Source organism: Denticeps clupeoides, chromosome 5, assembly GCF_900700375.1.
Source record: "Denticeps clupeoides chromosome 5, fDenClu1.1, whole genome shotgun sequence".
Lineage (NCBI taxonomy): Eukaryota > Metazoa > Chordata > Actinopteri > Clupeiformes > Denticipitidae > Denticeps > Denticeps clupeoides.
In genome coordinates, this window is record NC_041711.1 from 6007895 (window position 1) to 6028098 (window position 20204).

The following is a 20204-nucleotide window of genomic DNA, read 5'->3' on the forward strand; positions in this document are numbered from 1 at the left end:
TTCTCTTCTCTTTTTTATCCCAAATAAGATTAATATGATTCCCAGATTGACCTGGGATTAATAGAGATGGATGATAAATGCAAGGGAAATACAAATAAATGATTTGACATTTCGAAAAAGGAAAAATTCTCATTCTCGCACTAAGCACATCCTTTCCTCACCACCACAGCACAACAAAGAACACGCGTATTATCTGCCTTTAAAACTACACTTCCCATCATTCCCGCAACAGCTGTAAGCCAATCATCTTCCTCTCCTTGTTCTTGAGTTGGTGCGCTTATTCAATCATCTTTCGCAGGCACTCTTTTGCGTTCTTGATTGGGCGGGCATGATTGTGGTCGCTGATTGGTCGCCGATTTTGTCCAATGAGCTCGGTGGAATCGGTGTGACGGCCGACCTTTGGTCTTTTTTTGCGCGAACAGCCTAATTGGGGGCAGAGCGAAGGATTCTTTGCGCGCAGTGGCCAGTCGGTGAGTGGGGAGCGCTACTGTTCGGTAAAGGTGAGCGATTAACGCAGTTACAGATGCACAACTTTACTCATGCCTTCATAAATAATTTCTGTTCACATTCATCTGTAAATCAATACTGTATTCTGTATATTTCATTGCACGCTCGCTATTAATGATTATTATTTCTTTTAAAATAGCCCACACACCTTTATATGCTGTAAAATATCACATCCTAGAATATTGACAACTATTGTGAACTGTGAACCTTTTTAGGGTGGTGGTGGTGGTGGTGATGATTTTGATGAATGCAGACCTGACATCAGTCAATTTGGGGGCTTGATAGACAGGCATGGCTCGTCGATGAACGTGTTTGTTGTCAGAGTCGAGGGCAGGTAGACAAAGAACCGAGGCTCCGCTTCAGATGCTGGTGCTCTCTCTCTCTCTCTCTCTCTCTCTCCGTGCATCCATGGTAAGGAGAAGGGTGTGACGCGCCCGCTGTTCTCTTGGAGACGGAATGAACACATGTGAAACCTGCGACATGCAGAAGCTCATTTTGCGGCAGAATGGACGGCCACACGCATGTCTGTTGTTTGTAGATGATGGAAATTTCTCTTTGCAAAATTCGACAGGTGGCCCACAGGTCCATATTCTTTTACGCTTACAGGCATGTAACAGCGTGGTGTAAAAGTGACGTTTATGAAGTTTGTGTAGCTGGCGTTCATGTTGGCGCGTCTGCGGCTGGCGTGGGGTTCACAACAACGCGCCTCTATTCTTTTCTATCTCACCTCGGACGAGAAATAGGACTGTGCCGTTATCACCTCGACTGCTTCAGCACTCTCATCCACATCACTGCATCGATCGGAAGAAGGAGCATCGATCTCCTGCGTTTTATCAAATAATAGTGACATAATTCATTCGATTTATTAAATGCGTGCACACAGTCAGTACACGATCATCTCATCGACGTATATTTACTGCGAGAATGCGACATTTTTAAAGTGCTGCCATGCTTCAGGCTTCGTCACTTTGTTATCGATTTACGAATAACGGTACACAAAGACAGGTGCGGTTTTCGTGCAGCGCTCCGCCCGATAGGGGGCGCGTCTGTGCTGATTTGGATTCTAATCTTTACGTTTGTTTTGAACGTAGGTTGTACAAGCCCACAAGAGCTTCGACCTGCTCAGCAATGGCATCGTCTAGTGGTGAGTGTGTTCTTTTTTGTTCATGATTATTAATGTAGTAAAATGTTAAAGTTGCCGTGGTGTTTTCTGCTCTCAGATATTCAGGTTAAGGAGCTGGACAAGCGATCCTCAGGCCAGGCGTTTGAGGTCATTCTGAGTCCCACAGCCCCAGACAGTAAGGGGGACTTCCCCCTGTCCAACCCGAAAAAGAAGGATGTCTCCCTTGAGGAGATACAGAGGAAACTGGATGCTGCCGAAGAGAGAAGGAAGGTATGGCACTCACATCACACAGATGTTAAACATCACCAAAAAAATTACGTGATACCAATGTTTAATTACCAAGAATAAATAATGAAAATTAATAGTGAAAGGAATTGTAAACTCCGTGCTAGGGTTGCAGAGTTGTTGTTATTTTTGTTATTTACAATATTTTTACCAGAACCATGAGGCAGAGGTGCTGAAGCACTTGCATGAGAAGCGTGAGCATGAGAAGGATGTCCTTCAGAAAGCCATGGAGGACAACAACAACTTCAGCAAGATGGCAGAGGAGAAACTGAACCAGAAGATGGAGGCCAACAAAGAGAATCGAACAGCAATCATGGCAGCAATGAATGAGAAGTTCAAGGAGAAGGTGAAGTAAAGCTCCACTAACGCAGATACAGAATCTTGACATCTTAATAATGAAGTAGTCAAGCTGGGAATCAAATTTCAAAGTACCCAATAATTCAGAAATGTATGTGTGTCTTTATTTAAGATTAAACATTTAATAGTTGCCACGTCTTTATAATCCTGCTGTTCTTTATTATTTTGTAATAAAATAAAATAAATAATTTAAAACACGTATACTCAACATTTCAGGACAAGAAGATTGAAGAAGTTCGAAAGAACAAGGAAACTAAAGAAGAGGACGAGGAAGAGGACTGAGTTTTTTGGAAGATTTTTTTGGGGGTTGGGCTCTGATTTGTGTTTATTTTTTATTTGGGTGATATTACAGGGTTCTTTTTATATATCCAAAGATTTATTTTTCTGTTTAATAGAATCATGAATTTTGTTTACAGTGTTAATTGCTTATTAATGGCTGTTAATGTTGTGTTCAGATTTTTTTTTGCTTTTCTCGTTGAAGATTAGAGTAGACAGGCATATACATGGTGAAGTTTTTGTTACTTTTACCTTATTGGCACTGTCCAGAATACACCATGTTCTTAGCTGTATGAAAGCATGCTCCTATAATGCATAGGTCTGTACACTTGTCTAATAATAACCTTTGCTTGTTATTGTCCAAATTACTGTTCTTTACTCCTAATAAAGTTGCATAGTTCTTGATGTTCTTTTGCCTCAATCACTGTAAGATGTGTTCTCCAGGTCAGCTTGCTGCACATTTGAAATGGCTGAATAACTCTCTCTCACTCACTCACTCACTCACTCACTCACTCACTCACTCACTCACTCACTCACTCACTCATTATAGTTTATTCTTGTTATTCAGGGTCATGACTGCTTGAGCCCATCCCAGGACACAAATCTTTCAATCCAACAGTAAATGGTGGTCAGTTTAGAAAATTTAGGAAGCCCAAGGGTCTGGGTCCCAGTCAGGATTCAATCTGCCACGGAGAGGTTAGGCCACGTTGACAGTCGTATAAAATCTGAAGATGTATTATTCCTTTAATACGGTGTGATTATTTTTAAAGCATTATCAAGTAATTTTAAACAAGAACAATCTAGCAAGCATTGAATAAACCCTGAGATTTTTGTCCACCTGAACATGGTGGACAAGTTGCTACTTTTTAATTTTGAATTCTTTTACTCTACTGCCATCCAGTGGACAGTATATGCAAAAAAAAAAAGTCTTATTTTGATGTACTTACATCTACAAAGGAAGAAAGCAAGACAAAATGCAATTCATTACTGTATATCAAATTAACAAATGCATATTAATAGTAATAAATTTTCCACATTAAGCAGTGATATATTTTCCACATTTTGTTTTATTAAATGTAATGAATGTCATATGATGTTCTGAATGAAAGTTTGCACTCGCTGTCTGAAATAAAGAGTTCTAGACAAACACAGATGCGATGTATGTTCTGTGGTGTGACGTCTCCATTGGCAAGTTAATTCTGAGCTCATTAGTTGACTGGTACCATTCTGTGCATGGCCTGACTGCCCACAGCGCAGCATCTCCAGACACAAAAGAGAGGGCTCTTTCAGATTCCCACTAATGCGTTTTCTGCAGTCTGCATTTTATCTGGAGCTCTGTGTTTTCCTTACAATATTGTAAAGATAAATTTTCATGAAGTACCTGTCACAGTGCAGAAAGGTCTAGAGGTTTCTTTCATTTCTATGACTTACTTTCCACTTTTGTTAACACACTTGCTTCATCAAGGAAGGAACAGAAAGGTGTTCCTTTCTCAGACCTGCCAGTGGTTCTGTTGTTGTGTGGTATTTTGATTATTTGTGCCAGGGAGAGACATATGTCCCCTGTGGCTGTAGTTTGTTACAATGGACGACTTTGACACTCTGTTCTCAGAGTCAAAGCTTTTACAAAGGCACATTGTTCGTCTCGTTGCCACTCGCTGTGTAGGATGGGAATGCCTGTGAGTTTCATCATAGATCTGTAACTCCTGGAATTTCTCACAAGTACAAAGTACATTTGAACAGCTGGAAAACCAAAATGTCTTTCAAAATGCACACACACTCACACACATTTACATTTACATTTACATTTACAGCATTTATCAGACGCCCTTATCCAGAGCGACTTACAATCGGTAGTTACAGAGACAGTCCCCCCTGGAGCAACTCAGGGTTAAGTGTCTTGCTCAGGGACACAATGGTAGTAAGTGGGATTTGAACCTGGGTCTTCTGGTCATAGGCGAGTGTGTTAACCACTAGGCTACTACCACCCATACATGAGTATATATATAACGTACATGAAAATTAATTAATATATTATTATTATTATTATTATTATTATTATTATACTATAAAGTGAAGTGATTGTGATGCACAGCACACGGTGACACAGTGAAATGTGTCCTCTGTATTTAACCATCACCCTTGGTAAGATGGTGGTTATAGTAAGGTATAGCAAGAAGTAGTGGAATTTTCTACATGTAATGTGCTTCTCTGTCTTCTGTTTCTTACTTGGTGACAAAGAAACAGATGTGCAGCATTTCAGGAGGCGTCAACACCCGGAAAGAAGAACAACAAGACGAACCAGTGAATGAAGAGAAAACACGTCTTTTATTAAGTAATGTGGGTGGCTCCTGAAAGCAGATTCTTTCCGCGAAAGGCTGCAGCTCCTCGAAGCCAATGTGATTGGACGATCCACGGATGGAGAGGCCGACCCAACTTGGCAGAGATGGTCGTTGATTGGATAAAAAAAGAACACTAATCTCTGATTGGACGAGACTGCTGTCTGTCCACGGCCGGAGGACTCATTGCTTTCCGACAGTGGTTCTACTGAAATCTGACAGACGCCTCTCCCGAATCCGTGATTCTGTAGTCTGGGATATTTATTTGACGCGATTTTGCCCCACGATGCAATATATGAGCCGTTTATGTCGTTTTAACTGGGAAACTCGATAGAGAATCTCCAGCGACCGCGCCAATTTTAAAGGTGAGATTGACGCCGCCCCGGTCTGGTTGTACAGGTTGGTGCTCCTTTTGACGATGGGACGCGGTACAGTAGTGCAAATCAAGTCCATGTGGTTAGGTGTTCGTGCAATATAAACGTGTTTAAAGAATGGGCGTGCATTGTTTTTTAATGAGATGGATGCTTCAGTTTTTTTTTCATTAATATTTTTTTCCAGCTACATGTCTTCATTTTCACTTGAATTTGAGTCGCTTTTGTATGCTTCCACCTCTATGATGGAGGAAAAACGTCCAGGAAGCGTATTGGCGTAGAGATGTACGAGGCGCGTATTCGAGCCTGCGCTAAATGTTTCACGCGCTGCCACTAATTATTAGCATTAATAAGGCTTTCTTCCCCCCCGCATGTCACCACCTTCCCAGAATTCCAGCAGAGCGGTATGAGGAAACTTGTTACATAACCTCCGTTATTCATGCATTGTCGCCTATAGTCGTCGGAAACGTGACAGGCCCTATAGCTCCATCCATATCACGCAATAGACCATGCTCAACATATTTTTTTATTTCCCCATTTAGCGTTAACAAAGTGTTAATTAATGAGAGTAAATCTGCCTTGATGATGTTGCGGAAGATAAAATATGTTGCTTTTACCACTTGTCCTGTCAGGCGGAACTTTAGTGGCAGATCTGTCCAGATAAATAAGATGGTGCAGGAAATACACCAGCAGACACTTGTCATGTGGTGAAAAAAGACTGAAATGTCTGAACTTACTTTTGTAGGGTCTGTATGGACAGATTTTAGGTAGACTTTTTTCACATTATTATAAAGGTTTGGCTAAAATGGTTCCTATGTCAATTTTGATGGTTTGTCTTGTTTTGTTAGGTATATTTTGCTGTATTTCCTTATTAGCTGTACATTACATTAGCATGTAAATGTTTATAAAATATGGTCTTTGTGTCATATGCGACATGTTATTTTCATGCTACAACAATCATGTAAAATGTACAAAACAATTTTGTCCAGAATATACAATTTTTCAACCTAATTGGAGGGTTAAGGTGCTATTTTTTTTTTTTTTTTTTTATAAACTAATACAATCATCTGGAAAATAACTGTAAGTAATGAAATGAGCCCTTAGGGTTTATAAGGATTCGGTCACTGTCATATTGATAAATTGGCCTTTTCCACTCAGGTCTTACTTCACCTTTAACCTTTGTTTCCTGCCTTTCTCCCTGTCTGCAGTTCCCAGTGTGCAGTTCCAACTCGCCATGGCAACAGTAGTAATGGAGCAGATTGGCCGGCTGTTCATTAATGCCCAGCAGCTCCGGCAGATCCCCCGGTTTCTCGAGTCGTCCTTGCCCACCCTTCCCTGCACTGTTACTGTGAACGATGTTCCGTGGGTTTTCCGAGAGTCCCACATTTTCACAGGCTACAGGCTGCCCGACCAGAGCTGGCGTTATTACTTCCTCTCCCTTTTTCAGAGGCATAATGAGGCGGTGAACGTGTGGACACACCTCCTGGCCTCCCTGGTGATCCTTGCTAAGTTCCGGGAAGTGTCGGAGTCAGTGGACTTCCTGCGGGACCCACATGCTCAGCCTCTGTTCATTGTACTACTGTCTGCTTTCATCTACTTGTCCTGCAGTGCCCTGGCCCACCTTCTGTCTGCCAAGTCAGAGCTGTCACACTACACCTTCTACTTCCTGGACTACGTGGGCGTGGCCGTCTACCAGTATGGCAGTGCCCTGGTCCACTTCTATTATGCCACTGAGAAGGAGTGGCATGCTTATGTGAGAGGGGTGTTCTTGCCTGCTGCGGCCTTCCTCGCTTGGCTGTCGTGTACTGGATGCTGCTACGGCAAATACGCCAGCCCAAAGCTCCCCAAGTTCGGCCACAAGTTGTTCCAGGTGGTGCCCTCAGGTCTGGCCTACTGTCTGGACATCAGTCCGGTGCTCCACCGCATCTACACCTGCTACCAGCAGGGCTGCTCTGACCTGGCCGTCTCCTACCACCGCTACCAGGTTCTCTTCTTCCTGGCGAGTGCCTACTTCTTCTCGTATCCACACCCTGAGCGCTGGCTGCCTGGTCGCTGCGACTTCATTGGCCAGGGCCACCAAATCTTCCACGTCTTCCTGGTGCTGTGCACCCTGGTGCAGATCGAGGCCATTCGACTGGATTACAGCGAGCGGCGTGCGCTGTACGAGCGCCTTCACGGGGACCTGGCGCATGATGCTGTGGCGCTGTTCATCTTCACGGCTTGCTGCAGTGCGCTCACTGCGTTCTACATGCGGAAGCGTGTACGTGCGGCGCTCCAGGAGAAGATGGAGTAGGCGGGGAAGAAACACTGCTTCTGTCTGCACTGGAGAGACAAACTCATTGCCTGCATTATTTGAAAAGTGACTTTCCTACACTAAAGTACTAATTTTGTAATGTATGTTTTTTTATTCTGTTCTAACTGTGTTTTGTGGTCTGCCAAACAACAAAAAAACTAAGTCATTTAGAAAGGCTGTGATGCTCTACATACTGATGAACGTTCCGACATTATGGAATGTGTACCAGAGATTCATCCAACGTGAAAGGAAGATGGGTGATCCAGATGCCTCTTCATACTTTTTTGTCATACTGGACCTCTCAGAATACTGTAACACCTTGACTTTTCACATCTAGCTCAACTTCATGAGCCTTGTTGGTATGTGCAGCCCTGAAGTCAAAATCGTCCCCATTCCGAAATCCTGAGGTGTTGGCGTGCCTCAGTTTAATCTGCTCCTTGTCTAAAATCCTCAGTGGCATATTTTCTGGAGGCTCAAATCAAGAGGAGTAGGAGGTTGGTGGAGTTTAAGCCCTTTAAGTCCTCACTACAGTTCCACCTTGTGGCTTTATCCATTGTTTAGCAGTTTTTTTTCACCACAATCATTGTCACAAAGCAGTTTATTTTATGTCATATTGCTTCCAAAATTAATTTAACGAGACAAGGTTCTGATAGGAGAGGATTGGCGGTGACTGGATTGTCCATACAACAACTTAATTCTGTGATTCTGCACCTGAAAATGGGGGAAATGGATGGTTTCATTCAAAGGTTAATTTATAAATATCATTGAAATATCCAGACAAGTTATGTTTTATAATGTAAAAAAAGCTTGACCCATAAATCAGTAGGGGCATCCAAATGACTGGTAGCTGGAAACGTATGAATGGAATATCTACATAAATGTAAAGATGCTTGTTATCAGTTCCAATGGAATGCTGTTTTCACTGGTGGAAGTCTGTCAGCTTAAAAAAAACATTTTCAATGATCCTAAAATTGAGTTGCACTGATTAAAGAAGAACTGGCCTCTCTCGACTAGTTGAGTGTGTGTTGAATCTGCAGATGTAGGTTTGACTTTATTCTACACAGTTTAATGCATATTATGGAAAATGTCTGTAATCAGGCTTTATTGGCAAGTGCTCTGCAATTTGTAGTTGAAGATTATTTGAAAAGATCCAGGTGATAATACTAGTAATACTAATACTAGTATTTAGCAATACTAAGGGACTTTTAACGGTGGAGCTATAGGCAGGCAGGATGCTTTCATTCGCTTGTGGGTGTTTATAAAAAGATTCAATCATTTCCTGAGCGTTGGTGCAATTTTTTAAAGAAAACAGTGGAATTATGTGTTTCGGATCCCTTTTTTAATGCGTCGATGATCATTTGCACCCAAAGGGCTACAGCTGTGGTGTTTGCCTTCTCACACTCAACAAAGTCTGGACGTGCAATGAGTGTTTTTGCTTTTCGCTTTTTGCATCCCACACACAGTTTTTTTTGTGCGTGGCAAGATCCTGTGTTTTTATGTGCCTAGGCACGAATGAGTGTGTATTTTGATTTGGTGTGGATGTGTGTGTGTTATTCTTATCATTGTGATTGTCATGTGTTAGTGCAGCCTTTAACTCCATGGAATGAAGGTCGATTAGGTATTTATACTGGTATAATTTAACATTGTGTATGTAAGTGTGTGTGTTTGGAGAGCTGGATACCTCCCAAACTACATAGATTAATAGAGTCTGGGTTCAGAGCCTGGGCAAAGACCACTCTATTTTCTCTCGCCTTTTTAACCCTTTCCATGCGCCTTTGAGCTTGGAATGATATCTGCTCAGAGGTGTGGGGGGATTTGTGTAAAGCAGTGTCCAGTAATGATGTCAGTGATGGGTGAGGTCAGATGCGCACGGATTGATGATGTCACCGACCCAAATGGCCAGTGATTGATAGAATGATGCACTGATGATGATGTCACTGATTGAGATGAGGTCACTGGAATTAAGAAGGTGTTATTACATCATCTTATGTGTTTATTTGTAATAACAACCTAATCTGATCCAGTGTTTTATTACTATTTATTTACAGTATGGGTATTGATATCAGAGTTATTACTCTAAAATCAGTACATGCGCTGTAAATAAAAATAAGTGCACTGTCTTCAACTGTAATGGCCACTGTCTGAAAGGAATGATTGTGTATTTTTTTCCTATGGTGCAGAACGGTCCTGTGGAGTTACGGATAGAGGACCAAAGCCAAATTTCTGAGGGTACTGGAAATTAAAATATGTTGATGAGAGAGCAAATAAAAACAACTAACACCACATCAGTAAATCCAGCCATCTTTTCTAACTGTAAAGAAGCATTTCCACTGTGTCCTTGACTGAATCCCTTTGAAATGTGCCACTGTTGCTCTGGCTCTACATCGCCTCTGTCCACACGACTCCTCCTAGTCCCTCATCCTGTCTCAGTGCTGGTCATTGCAGCTAGACAGTGATGTGTGATGGGAATGTGTGGAAATGACTGTGTCAATGTATTCTGGTACTATAATAAATAAACTGGTGGTGTTACTCCCTGTGTCCTGTGGATACATTTGTCATTGTCATATTGTCATTGTGCATGAGTTGCACATTTAAACAGTACAATAAGCCACTGCAACATAGGACAGTTGTGTGGTTTCATGTTTTGTTATGGTTATGGAGGTTAAATGTAGTCTCTTCAAATGAAAATATGAAAACATAAATAACATGAATGTTTTTAACAACAATATTGTTTGTTTGACAAATGACACAAAGAAAAGTCAACAAACAGAAACCAGATAGGCCGAAAATATACAATCTAAAGCAGCTCTCAGGTGTTACACAAGCTGAATGGTAACGGAAGAGGACCGCCCAAGTAGGGGCATGCACAACAGACAATCGACAAGGACTGGCTAAATTTGGGATCTTATAGAGTCTGATAATTTGTGAAACAAATGTTAAATCTCATCCAGTGGACCAATCGTCCTGTAGCATGACAGGACAGAGAAGAGAGAAAGACAGAGAGAAACAGAGAAGATGCTGGTGCTGACCAGCATAAAGACAAATTAAAGTAGCTCTAAGGCATTATCTAAACTGAATGGGAACAGAAGTATACAGGTAGGAGCATTCACATCAACTTTTACACTCAGGTAATTGGGAATTAAAAACACATGGGATTAATTGGGATTAAGACAAAAGGACAAACAAGGCAATGACGCCACCTGGTGGCACAAATTGTTTGCCATAAAGTGCATGTTGTGTGTAGATGACCAGCACTGAAAGTTTTTATTGGAGGCAACCTGGTAGGATGGGGGAAAAATAATACAACATAGCATCTTGTGTAGATCATGTATTTAATTCTGATTATTTTATTTCAGTGAGAATATTAGAATGCTGATTCCCTGTATTGTCATTTCAGCTGTATACATGTTAGACCGTACATAATGAAACTAAAGTTTCTCCGGAACCTGGTGCTACATGTAACATTTGAACGATTAGACAAAGTTACATACTGACATAAAGTGCATCTGTGTGACACAGACAAACTGGGCTATATAAAGTGCAAACGGGACACAGGCAGTGCAAGAATAACATTTAAGAAAAAATAAATAAATTAATTAACATTTAGATAACAATGAATAATAAAGAAATGTGCAAAGTAAAATAGTGCAAATATTGCGGTGCAAAATGGAATAGTGCATTAGTAGATTATATTAAAGATAGATAATCAAAATGGATGCATGAACATATGGAACATGCACAGACATTTGCTTTAATTGTTTATTGGGTAAATGTCTATACTATTTAAATAAATTTGACTTTTGCAATGTTTAACCTCCTCCACCTGTTAAGTGGCAAAAACAAGATTTGCTGTTGCAATGTCTGCACCACCTATGATGACCACCTATGTATACTGCCATGCTAGGGATGAGGCATGAAACTGAAGTGCACAACATAGTAGTTAATAATGAAAACATGCAGAAATTGAGGCAAACTAAACAGAACAATCTCTAACGTAGGTCACACATATTAAGCACAACAGACAATAGTGAGGAAGGCATAGGCAGCAACTGGGCACCAGAACCCAAGTAGAACCAGCTGTAGCATTGTCAGGGTTCTCGTCCTTCAGGTGAGAGTGGACATGTGGGTCCAATGGGACGCCTATCTCTGCACGTCTAGCACAGAGATGGACCTTGAAACTTTAAGATTTTCTCTCTGTTCATCCAGTCTAGTTCCTCAGCCCCTTCAACCGTCTCTCAACTGGTCTCGAGTTGCGAAAATATCTATCAACTGGAAGAATGCATGTATCTTCTACATTTACATTTACAGCATTTATCAGACGCCCTTATCCAGAGCGATTTACAATCAGTAGTTACAGGGACAGTCTCCCTGGAGCAATTTAGGGTTAGTTTCTTGCTCAGGGACACAATGGTAGTAAGTGGGATTCGAACCCGGGTCTTCTGGTTCATAGGCGAGAGTGTTACCCACTAGGCTACTACCACCCTATACACCACTATACCACTCTATCTCGCATTTTCCTCCATTTCCCATGTGTTGTCATCAAACCAGTCCTGGGGCTGATCTCTGGGCTGGCTGATGACTCCAGTGTCTCAACAAGAGTGAAGAAGGCATTAGCTTGAATAATAATATTACTTATGTGTAATTGAATATAGTTAGGGTACACCAGGTGACACCTGGTGGGAGGGGCACCAGTTCAAGCTCAAAAGACATTGATGAGATTGATTGATGAGAAATAGACTCCACATTCTCATCATACTTGGCAGTATTTATACATACAATTGAGTGGGTCGTAGAGTGGGTGGTAGTAGCCTAGGGGGTAACTCAATCACCTATGAACCAGAACAAATCCCACCATTGTGTCCCTGAGCAAGACACTTAGCCCTAAGTCCCCTGTAAATACTGATAAATGCTGTAAATGACACATACATAGTAAATGAAATTACACTTGTACAATTTTAGCATGATAGAAGAAAGAAAATAATTTTAAACATTTACAAGGATGAGAACCAGAAGGACATTATTGAGACATATACAATATGTTACTTTTTTATAACAATTGGCCAATTCAGATGGAAGAAGCAGGTAAAGTAAGTGATTGCAACTGTGGCTACAGAATCAAATTCAGATTCAGAGAAACTGGCAACAATGGCAAACAATAACAGATTAAGTGAAAGTGAAGTGACTGTTGTTGTGAAACACTGCAGGACATCACACGGTGGCACAACGAAATGTGTCCTCTGCTTTTAACCATCACCCTTGGTGAGCAGTGGGCAGCCATGACAGGTGCCAGGGAGTGGAGAGGGTTCTTTGCTGAGTGGCACCTCAGTGGAATCGTTGCAGCTCAGAATTCTAACCCTTTTGATTATGGGGCCGCTTCCTTAACCGCTTGGCCATCACTGCCCTAATGCTAATATAACTCGTATTTCAATACACGGTATACTGTGTATACTGTTGTACTGACAATAAACCTCTCTTGAATCTTGAATAACTTAATATAGTAAATATAGTAGTTGTATGCTGAGAACCAGAGTATAAAGTTTACATTCATAACACTTTGTAGATGATCATTCAAATTTGCAGATTTCATAAGTGTAAGTGTAAGTGATTGTCACTTGTGATACAAAGCAGCAAAGCACGCGGTGCACACAGTGAAATTTGTCCTCTGCTTTTAACCCATCACCTTGAGTGAGCAGGACAGGTGCCCGGGGAGCAGTGTGTGGGGACTGTGCTTTGCTCAGTGGCATTCGGGATTCGGTTTTCGAACCGGCATCCTTCTGATTACGGTGCAGCTTCCTTAACCGCTAGGCCACCACTGCCCCCATACTGTTGTAGTCAGTGGTAGATTAAAACAATCACAATGAGGAAACATAAAGCATAATTTCTGAATTGCAATTAGGATTAAGAAGAAAGTGTGAACTGCATATGTGAGGTACCGCCATCGTTGTCATCTTCCTCCGCTTATCCGGGTCCGGGTCCGGGTCACGGGGGCAGCATCCCAAATTCGGAATCCCAGAAAGCCTTCTCCCCAGCCACCTCCACCAGCTCCTCCGGCTGGACCCCAAGGTGTTCCCAGACAAGATTGTTCCCAGACAAGATCTCCAGCATGTCCTGGGTCGTCCCGGGGGCCTCCTGCCGGCAGGACATGCCCGAAACACCTCAACTGGCTCCTCTTAATGTGGAGGAGCAGCGGTTCTTATTCAGGTTCAGATGCTGCCCCAATCCGTCGATCTTCTGCTCCCTTCTTCCCTATGTGAGGAACAATTATGCAGAAATAGCACTAAAGAATGTGTTGTAGTGTTTAGTGGTGTAGTTTGTGGTATTTATGGTTATTAGATTATGGCTATTCAATATATGTGGAGCATATGTTTAAATGAAGCCTTGCAAGATTTTGCTTTGTTCTGCTCTTTCATTTCCACATTCATGCCATTTAAAAGAAATTCACCACCAGAGGTCAGCCTTGTCAAAGATTAGGGTGGTAATAGCCTAGTGGGTAACACACTCGCATATGAACCAGAAGACCCGGGTTCGAATCCCACTAACCACCACTGTGTCCCTGAGCAAGACACTTAACCCTAAATTGCTCCAGGGAGACTGTCCCTGTAATACTGATTGTAAGTCGCTCTGGATAAGGGCGTCTGATAAATGCTGTAAATGTAAATTAGGGCGACACTGAAGCAAGGCCCTCAATTTAAAACCTTTAGGAACAAAATGATTTTTCTGTTTTTAGGATCTTACAATACTGTGTTATGTACTAGTGGGAGAAGTAGCTCATGCACAATATTTTCATAATACAATATACAATGAAAAAGAAAACAATAGTTAAAAAAAACACCTAATATTTTTGCATTGCTGTAATGTGAATAAACCAAACAAACATTCACATTACGGCAAGAATGAAATATTAGGCATGACAGATTACTTCAAGTGTATGTACCACACAAAAAATAAAATATCTAAATGATATGTGTACCACAGTGGATCAGCCGGCCTGGTTCTCCACACAAAGACCTGGCAAAAGTTTTACACCGGATACCCTTTCTGGTGCAACCCTCCCCATTTACCCGGGCTGGGGACTGACACCAAGAAATACACTGTCACTTGCATTCCTGGTTGCTGGCTTTTATAAATTGAAACTAATAAATGATATGTATTTAAAAAAAAAACTCGAATTTCTGTGCTACTAGGGGGTTTTGCTAGAAGCTTGTCTCCTATTGGTTTAAAGCGTAGTCACTGAGTAGAGCAGCTAAACATTTTCCCTTTCTCAGCGAATAGAACGTACCCTGAGAAGAAGCAGGCAGCCTTTGCATCCATGTGTCAGCTGCCAAGCTCATGCTGCCAGCATGGACAGAGCTGTCTGGTGATGATTACAATTAGAATAAATGAGGATGAAGAGAGAGAAGAAATGAACGGAGGGTTAATGGCACAGTGATGGGCACCACATGCATCTCTCTGACCACTTCTCTCATTTCTCATGATGTTTAGAGAAATCTTAAACTGCGCTCGCTGGCCACATTATTAAAGAAAATAACACAAAAGTCCATGTGTAGAGTTGAAGACAGCATGGCTGTCATTAGTGGTCAGCAAGATAAAATATATTTTTTAACCAACATTTACAGTGTCATGTGACACTGCTGATGGATGGGACTGCTGTCTATTTAAGTCCATATGAATGCAGTGGTACATAATATTTCAGGCATTTATGTTCACAGTGTGCTAACCAGACAAAATCACTTATCCTCACAGAATCACATAGCAGCTTTGCACCCAATGAGGATGTTGGACCATCTTTTCCACTTGTAGGTGGAATTCTGGAAGCTGTGAAAGTGTGCCTTTAAGAATAAACAGTGAAATAAAAGGCTGCAGAACAACAACAACAATAAAAAAAGTAGTGAATTGCAATGCAGTCTACCACTAAAACACAAAGCTAATTAAATAAACTAATGTGCCCCCCTGGACAGTAGCTGAATGGGTGAAGATGAAGCATGATTATACTTGAAGCCTCCCACACTGACTATCCTACTGGGAGTACGACAGTGACACCTTCCCTATTAAACCTCAGACTGCATGCAGAGCTGTGAATGTGGGTGCCATTCATCAGTATGCTTGGGTGTGTGATTCTGTGTATACATGTATATCCAACGTGTGACGCTGACTTGAAGGAGAATAATCAGAATAAAACCCCAAGGAAAGAGTACAGATGAATTGCCAGTGAACCAGTATAGATAGCAGATCTCTGTAATGACCCCAAGCTGCCTCCTGTCCTCTAACTTACCAATTCCTTTCTTTTCGTCTGAAAATGAAGGCTTTCTGGACTCAAATGTCTGTTACATTTCTACCCCCTCGCAGTTGTTGGAGATATGGACTTTGCTCACCATTATTATATCGGCGACATTCCATTCAGCATGACTCCCCTCACTCTTGTTTCTTATAGTTTATCTTCAGTGGCCCAAGGTTTACCTTTTTCCCCACTACATGTCTGTTCACCATCTCTGGAAGAAAAGTGTGCTTTAAAAAATCTTTGACTTTGCCTACATACAGGTTAGGGGTCTGCAACATTGTGGCTCCCTGTGGCTTTCGAAAATAAATACGTTTTATTCATATATATATATTTTTTTTAGTTCAAAATTGGAAGATTATTGTGTTTTAATGTTTAATGTTTTAACATTAAATACACTGCCTTGTGTATTTACCCCTGTGTCTGTTTCGATTTGCTGGTCCCAAGTAGTAATGTGACGAGATGTGCCGGGGCTATGGAGCATGAGTCGAGCAATAGAGGGGCGTTTCTGCGAAGCACGTATCGAGGCTTGCTTCATTTAGAGGAGGAGCCAAAAATGACGACTGCACGATGGTGCCATGTGACTGCTTTGCAAAGCAGTTTGCAATATATATTGCAATAAAAGCAATATAAACCCCTCAGGCCCCATTCAGAATGTGGGTTTTTGATAGAGAGTTGTGGTCAGTTCACAGATTGGATAGAGTTTTGATAACTTAAAAACATCCAGAGATGGTGAAGATGTGATATGTAAAGGTAGTTTATTACATTTAGTCTGGGAGCTGCAACTGCAAACGACCAATCAACCACACATTTTAGCCTGGATCTAGGAATACAGAGGAGTTGTTTGGTCATAGATTTCGTGTAATTATACACCTGGCCAGTAGGTGTGTGTGCACATAGAGATTTTAGAAATTAACCCTTTCTCAAACCAATTGGCTCAAGTGATTCGATGCCTCATGAGGGGTTCATCTCACCATGACTACTTCTAAATCTCCAGCGCTCTGCTTCGAACTAATGGATTACATGGTAACTAGAACACGTGCACTCTTCAAACTCAGGTACTACAATGTTGTGGTAAACCATTGTGATAACCCCCTTCCAATTGAACCAAGCTCTTCTGAGAATGCACACCCCAGCCCAGCTACTGACATCAGCATATGCATCTGCTTGCCTATCAAACACTGTGCATTTATAAAATGACACAATAATCTTCCAATTAATTTTACTTACAAAGGATTTGTGACTCCTGGTGCTTTCTCTTCTGTGTAAAATAGCTCTTTGAGTGTTCAAGGTTTGTGGAAGGAGGGCACGAATGCTTCGGTATCTTCCTCCCAATAGTAAAAGGGTGAAGAGTGCATGCAGTTGGTGCAGTGTGTGTTGTAAATGTCCATTATGGAGGTAAGAGAGACTCCAATGATCTTCTCAGCTGTCCTCACTATCTGCTGTGGGGTCTTGCGGTCCAATGCGGCGCAATTCCCCAAACAGACAATAATGCAACTGGTCAGAAATTTAAATTCAGAGTTGTGAAATGTGTTCAGCTTTATTGGTTCTATTTGTAATAGACTTATATCCATGTCCTTTGAATGACAATTTATCGAAGCCCTATTTGCCAAATGGCCTGTAATACCACAGTTGTGAGACATAGAGGAGGCACAAGTGCTCCACATGGTGAAAAGAAAAGTTTAATATACAATTTAATATAAATACAAAAGAAACAAGGTGTGAAACAGCACGTAGCTCACATGGAAACAATCTTCTGGAAGTGGAGGACCAGGGGGTGTGGGACAAACTAACAAATATAGGGGTCTGATCATGTTTAGGGGATGATTAAACCCCTGTGTGATAGCCAAGAAAGTTGTATGAAAACATATAGTCTTTTCTATTGAATGGAAAATGGCATAGAGCATGCAAAGACCACCAATTTTTCTTAATAGCCATGGTGTGTGTTGACAATTGGTTTACAGGTTGTGCACTTAACGATTTCTGCAATATGTTACACTGACCCAGTGATGCAAAGAAGTCTCTGCATATGAGCTAAAGCTGTTCAGTTTCTCAAAATCAATGTGTTGTAAATGTAAGTTAAAACTTACAGCTTGCAGTGGTGTTGAGCTTTAAAAACATATTGATTAGATCTTCAAAAAGGTCGTAAAAAGTATTGAATATATCCTTTCTTTACTCCAGGCAACCAGCCCAATGGCACTTTTTATGGTTTGATCAACCAAGGATCACGTCATACAACATTTCTCATGAAAGACCATTAAATACATGAACTAAAAAGTATTTACTAAATGAAACAGTCAAATGTAGTGTGATTAAATAGCAGAAAATATAACAATTGCATTAATTTGTACAACAAACTGTTACAAAAACACTGTGGATTATTGTAACAACATGTGTGGACTGTCCCTGTAACTACTGATTGTACGTCGCTCTGGATAAGGGCGTCTGATAAATGCTGTAAATGTAAAATGTAAATGTAACTAAAATAAAGAACTGAAAATCAAAACAACCAGTTTCATTACATTCATTAAACAGTTTAATCCTGCCAACAACATCTAGCATGGTAAGAAGTATCTGTTTACCCATCATTCAGTTGTTTCATTATTTCGAACAGCATTTCATTTAAAAATTATATGAGACTTGAATATGTGCTTTGTCATCACACCTTTAAACTGTAGCAGTTTGAAGCAGCACAACCTCTCCTTAATTTGAACATTCTCGCACAAAAAGTGTTTCCGGCACCTCTGTGTGAGAAGGACACAGGGCTGCCTTGTTGGCTGCTTCTAAACAATAACCACCCACAGAACGGTAGCTTTATGTCACGACTTCGGGCTTACGGGGGAAGGAAGCGCAGAGGTCTGACATGCTGGGACGGGTTTTATTAATATTAAATAAACAAACAAATACAAATAAACAATGGTGCGGTGGCCAAAACAGGAAATAAAAGGGATTAAACGTAAACAAACCCGCAGGCGTGTGCCGATTGCCAGAACTGAAAATACTAACACACGGTTACAATGTCAAGTTCACGAATATGCCGGAGATCTAGAAGGGGCGGAAACATAGGGCATTTATGGGGCGTCAGGATTGGAGTCAGGTGTGGAGCCCAGCTGCAGGCAATCCTGACACTTTATGTGGTGCACAGGCTGAAAGAGTCTGACAGAGCGCTCACAATCACATTGTCCACCATGCGAAGGGATTTAAGTGGACTAAATCAATGGAGTTTGAGGATAATTTAAGCAGTGTGAAGCCTTGGGCCACATAATGTCTGCTGGTGTGAGTACACTTTAAATCAGTGCAGAGAGCCTTTATATAAGACATGGATGGCCTCATTAGAGGTGAGTGAAGCGTTTCCAACAGGGGCCATGCCATCAGAAGTCTTTAATGATTGGCTCTGGGGGAGTGTAGAGCTGCTGGTGTTTACCATTTCACAGTGGCCACAAAGGTCAGGAGAACCAATATTTCTTGCGCCTAAATTTTTCAAGTTATCAAGAGACACAATGAAGTGAACACACTGACAAATGTGTTCAAGATCAACTTCAAGTGAGTTTTATTGTCATTTAAGCTACATACATATACATACAGTACATATTGAAATGAAACAATGTCTCTCTGGATCCAGGCGCTACATGTAACATTTAAATAAATAAACAAAGTTACATACTGACATTATGTGCACATGACAAACACAGACAAACCGGGTTACATGAGGTGCAAGCGAGGGACACAGGCAGTGCAAAGTAACATTCAAGGCAAGCAAAACATGTAGACGACAAAGGGACAGCGCTTTAGGATACTAGTGCAATGAGCTCTGAAGGTATAAAACTGTGCAAATACTGGAATGCAGTAATAGATAATATTTTCTAAAAATTAAAGTGGTTGTGTGTGTGTCATACCAAAGGGGAAAGTGTTTAGGTGTCTGATGGCCTGTGGAAAGAAGCTATTGCACAGTCTGGCAGTGAGGGCCAGAATGCTTTGGTACCTTTTTCTGGATGGTAAAAAGGTAGAGTGAGGAGTGCATGTGAAGAGTGAATATGAGGGGTGAAACAAATAGTTCCCATACCGGTATTTGAACCAGGACTCCCTGGGTGAAAACCAGGAATCCTAACCACTAGACCATAAGGGACACACATGTGCTTTCTCAGGGAGAAAGCGCTGCTCTTCCCTCCCTCTCAGACATGGAGAAGCGCAGCCCTATTGCAGCAGGGAGAGACAGACCGAATGGGTTTTCAGGACTTCCTGGAGAGACAGAGGGCGGAGTTTGATCAGCCAGAGCCTGAGCCAGGGATTGAAATCTGCCCCTCCACCACATCCAGCGCCCTTCAGGATCCGGGGCAAGAAGACCCAGCACTGGCAGGCGGCGAGAAGGTCGTGCCTCCCA

General features: G+C 41.5%; 2 protein-coding genes and 1 non-coding gene across 4 annotated transcripts; 2 read left to right on the forward strand and 1 right to left on the reverse strand.

Moving 5' to 3' along the window:
• The first annotated feature begins 393 nt into the window (after positions 1–393).
• On the forward strand, positions 394–2957 carry stmn1b (stathmin 1b). Of its 2 annotated transcripts, none has more exons than XM_028979688.1 (5): positions 394–500; positions 1599–1651; positions 1728–1900; positions 2070–2261; positions 2489–2957. In XM_028979688.1, exons 2-5 carry the CDS (start codon positions 1636–1638, stop codon positions 2552–2554), a joined length of 447 nt encoding a protein of 148 aa, XP_028835521.1. In that variant the 5' UTR covers positions 394–500; positions 1599–1635; the 3' UTR covers positions 2555–2957. The 2 variants fall into 2 exon arrangements, with proteins under 2 accessions (XP_028835521.1, XP_028835520.1); XM_028979687.1 differs by lacking the exon at positions 394–500 and adding an exon at positions 1027–1089.
• Positions 2958–5045: 2088 nt separating this feature from the next.
• paqr7b (progestin and adipoQ receptor family member VII, b) lies at positions 5046–10035 on the forward strand. Its single transcript, XM_028980173.1, has 2 exons — positions 5046–5249; positions 6464–10035. The coding sequence occupies exon 2, from the start codon at positions 6490–6492 to the stop codon at positions 7546–7548; it is 1059 nt and encodes a 352-aa protein (XP_028836006.1). The 5' UTR covers positions 5046–5249; positions 6464–6489; the 3' UTR covers positions 7549–10035.
• A 9842-nt stretch (positions 10036–19877) lies between these two features.
• Positions 19878–19949, reverse strand: trnae-uuc (transfer RNA glutamic acid (anticodon UUC)). Its single transcript has one exon. It is a non-coding gene; the product is annotated as a tRNA-Glu (tRNA).
• Between the last annotated feature and the right edge of the window lie 255 nt (positions 19950–20204).

What these genes read in the sequence shown, in the direction of transcription:
- stmn1b (XM_028979687.1), top strand. Translation starts at nt 1,046, where the DNA reads ATGATGGAAATTTCTCTTTGCAAAATTCGACAGGTGGCCCACAG. An exon ending in ATTCGACAGGTGGCCCACAG is followed by an intron (nt 1,090 to 1,598) that starts GTCCATATTCTT and finishes TTTTGAACGTAG; the next exon opens with GTTGTACAAGCCCACAAGAG. An exon ending in CTGCCGAAGAGAGAAGGAAG is followed by an intron (nt 1,901 to 2,069) that starts GTATGGCACTCA and finishes TATTTTTACCAG; the next exon opens with AACCATGAGGCAGAGGTGCT.
- paqr7b (XM_028980173.1), top strand. Translation starts at nt 6,490, where the DNA reads ATGGCAACAGTAGTAATGGAGCAGATTGGCCGGCTGTTCATTAATGCC.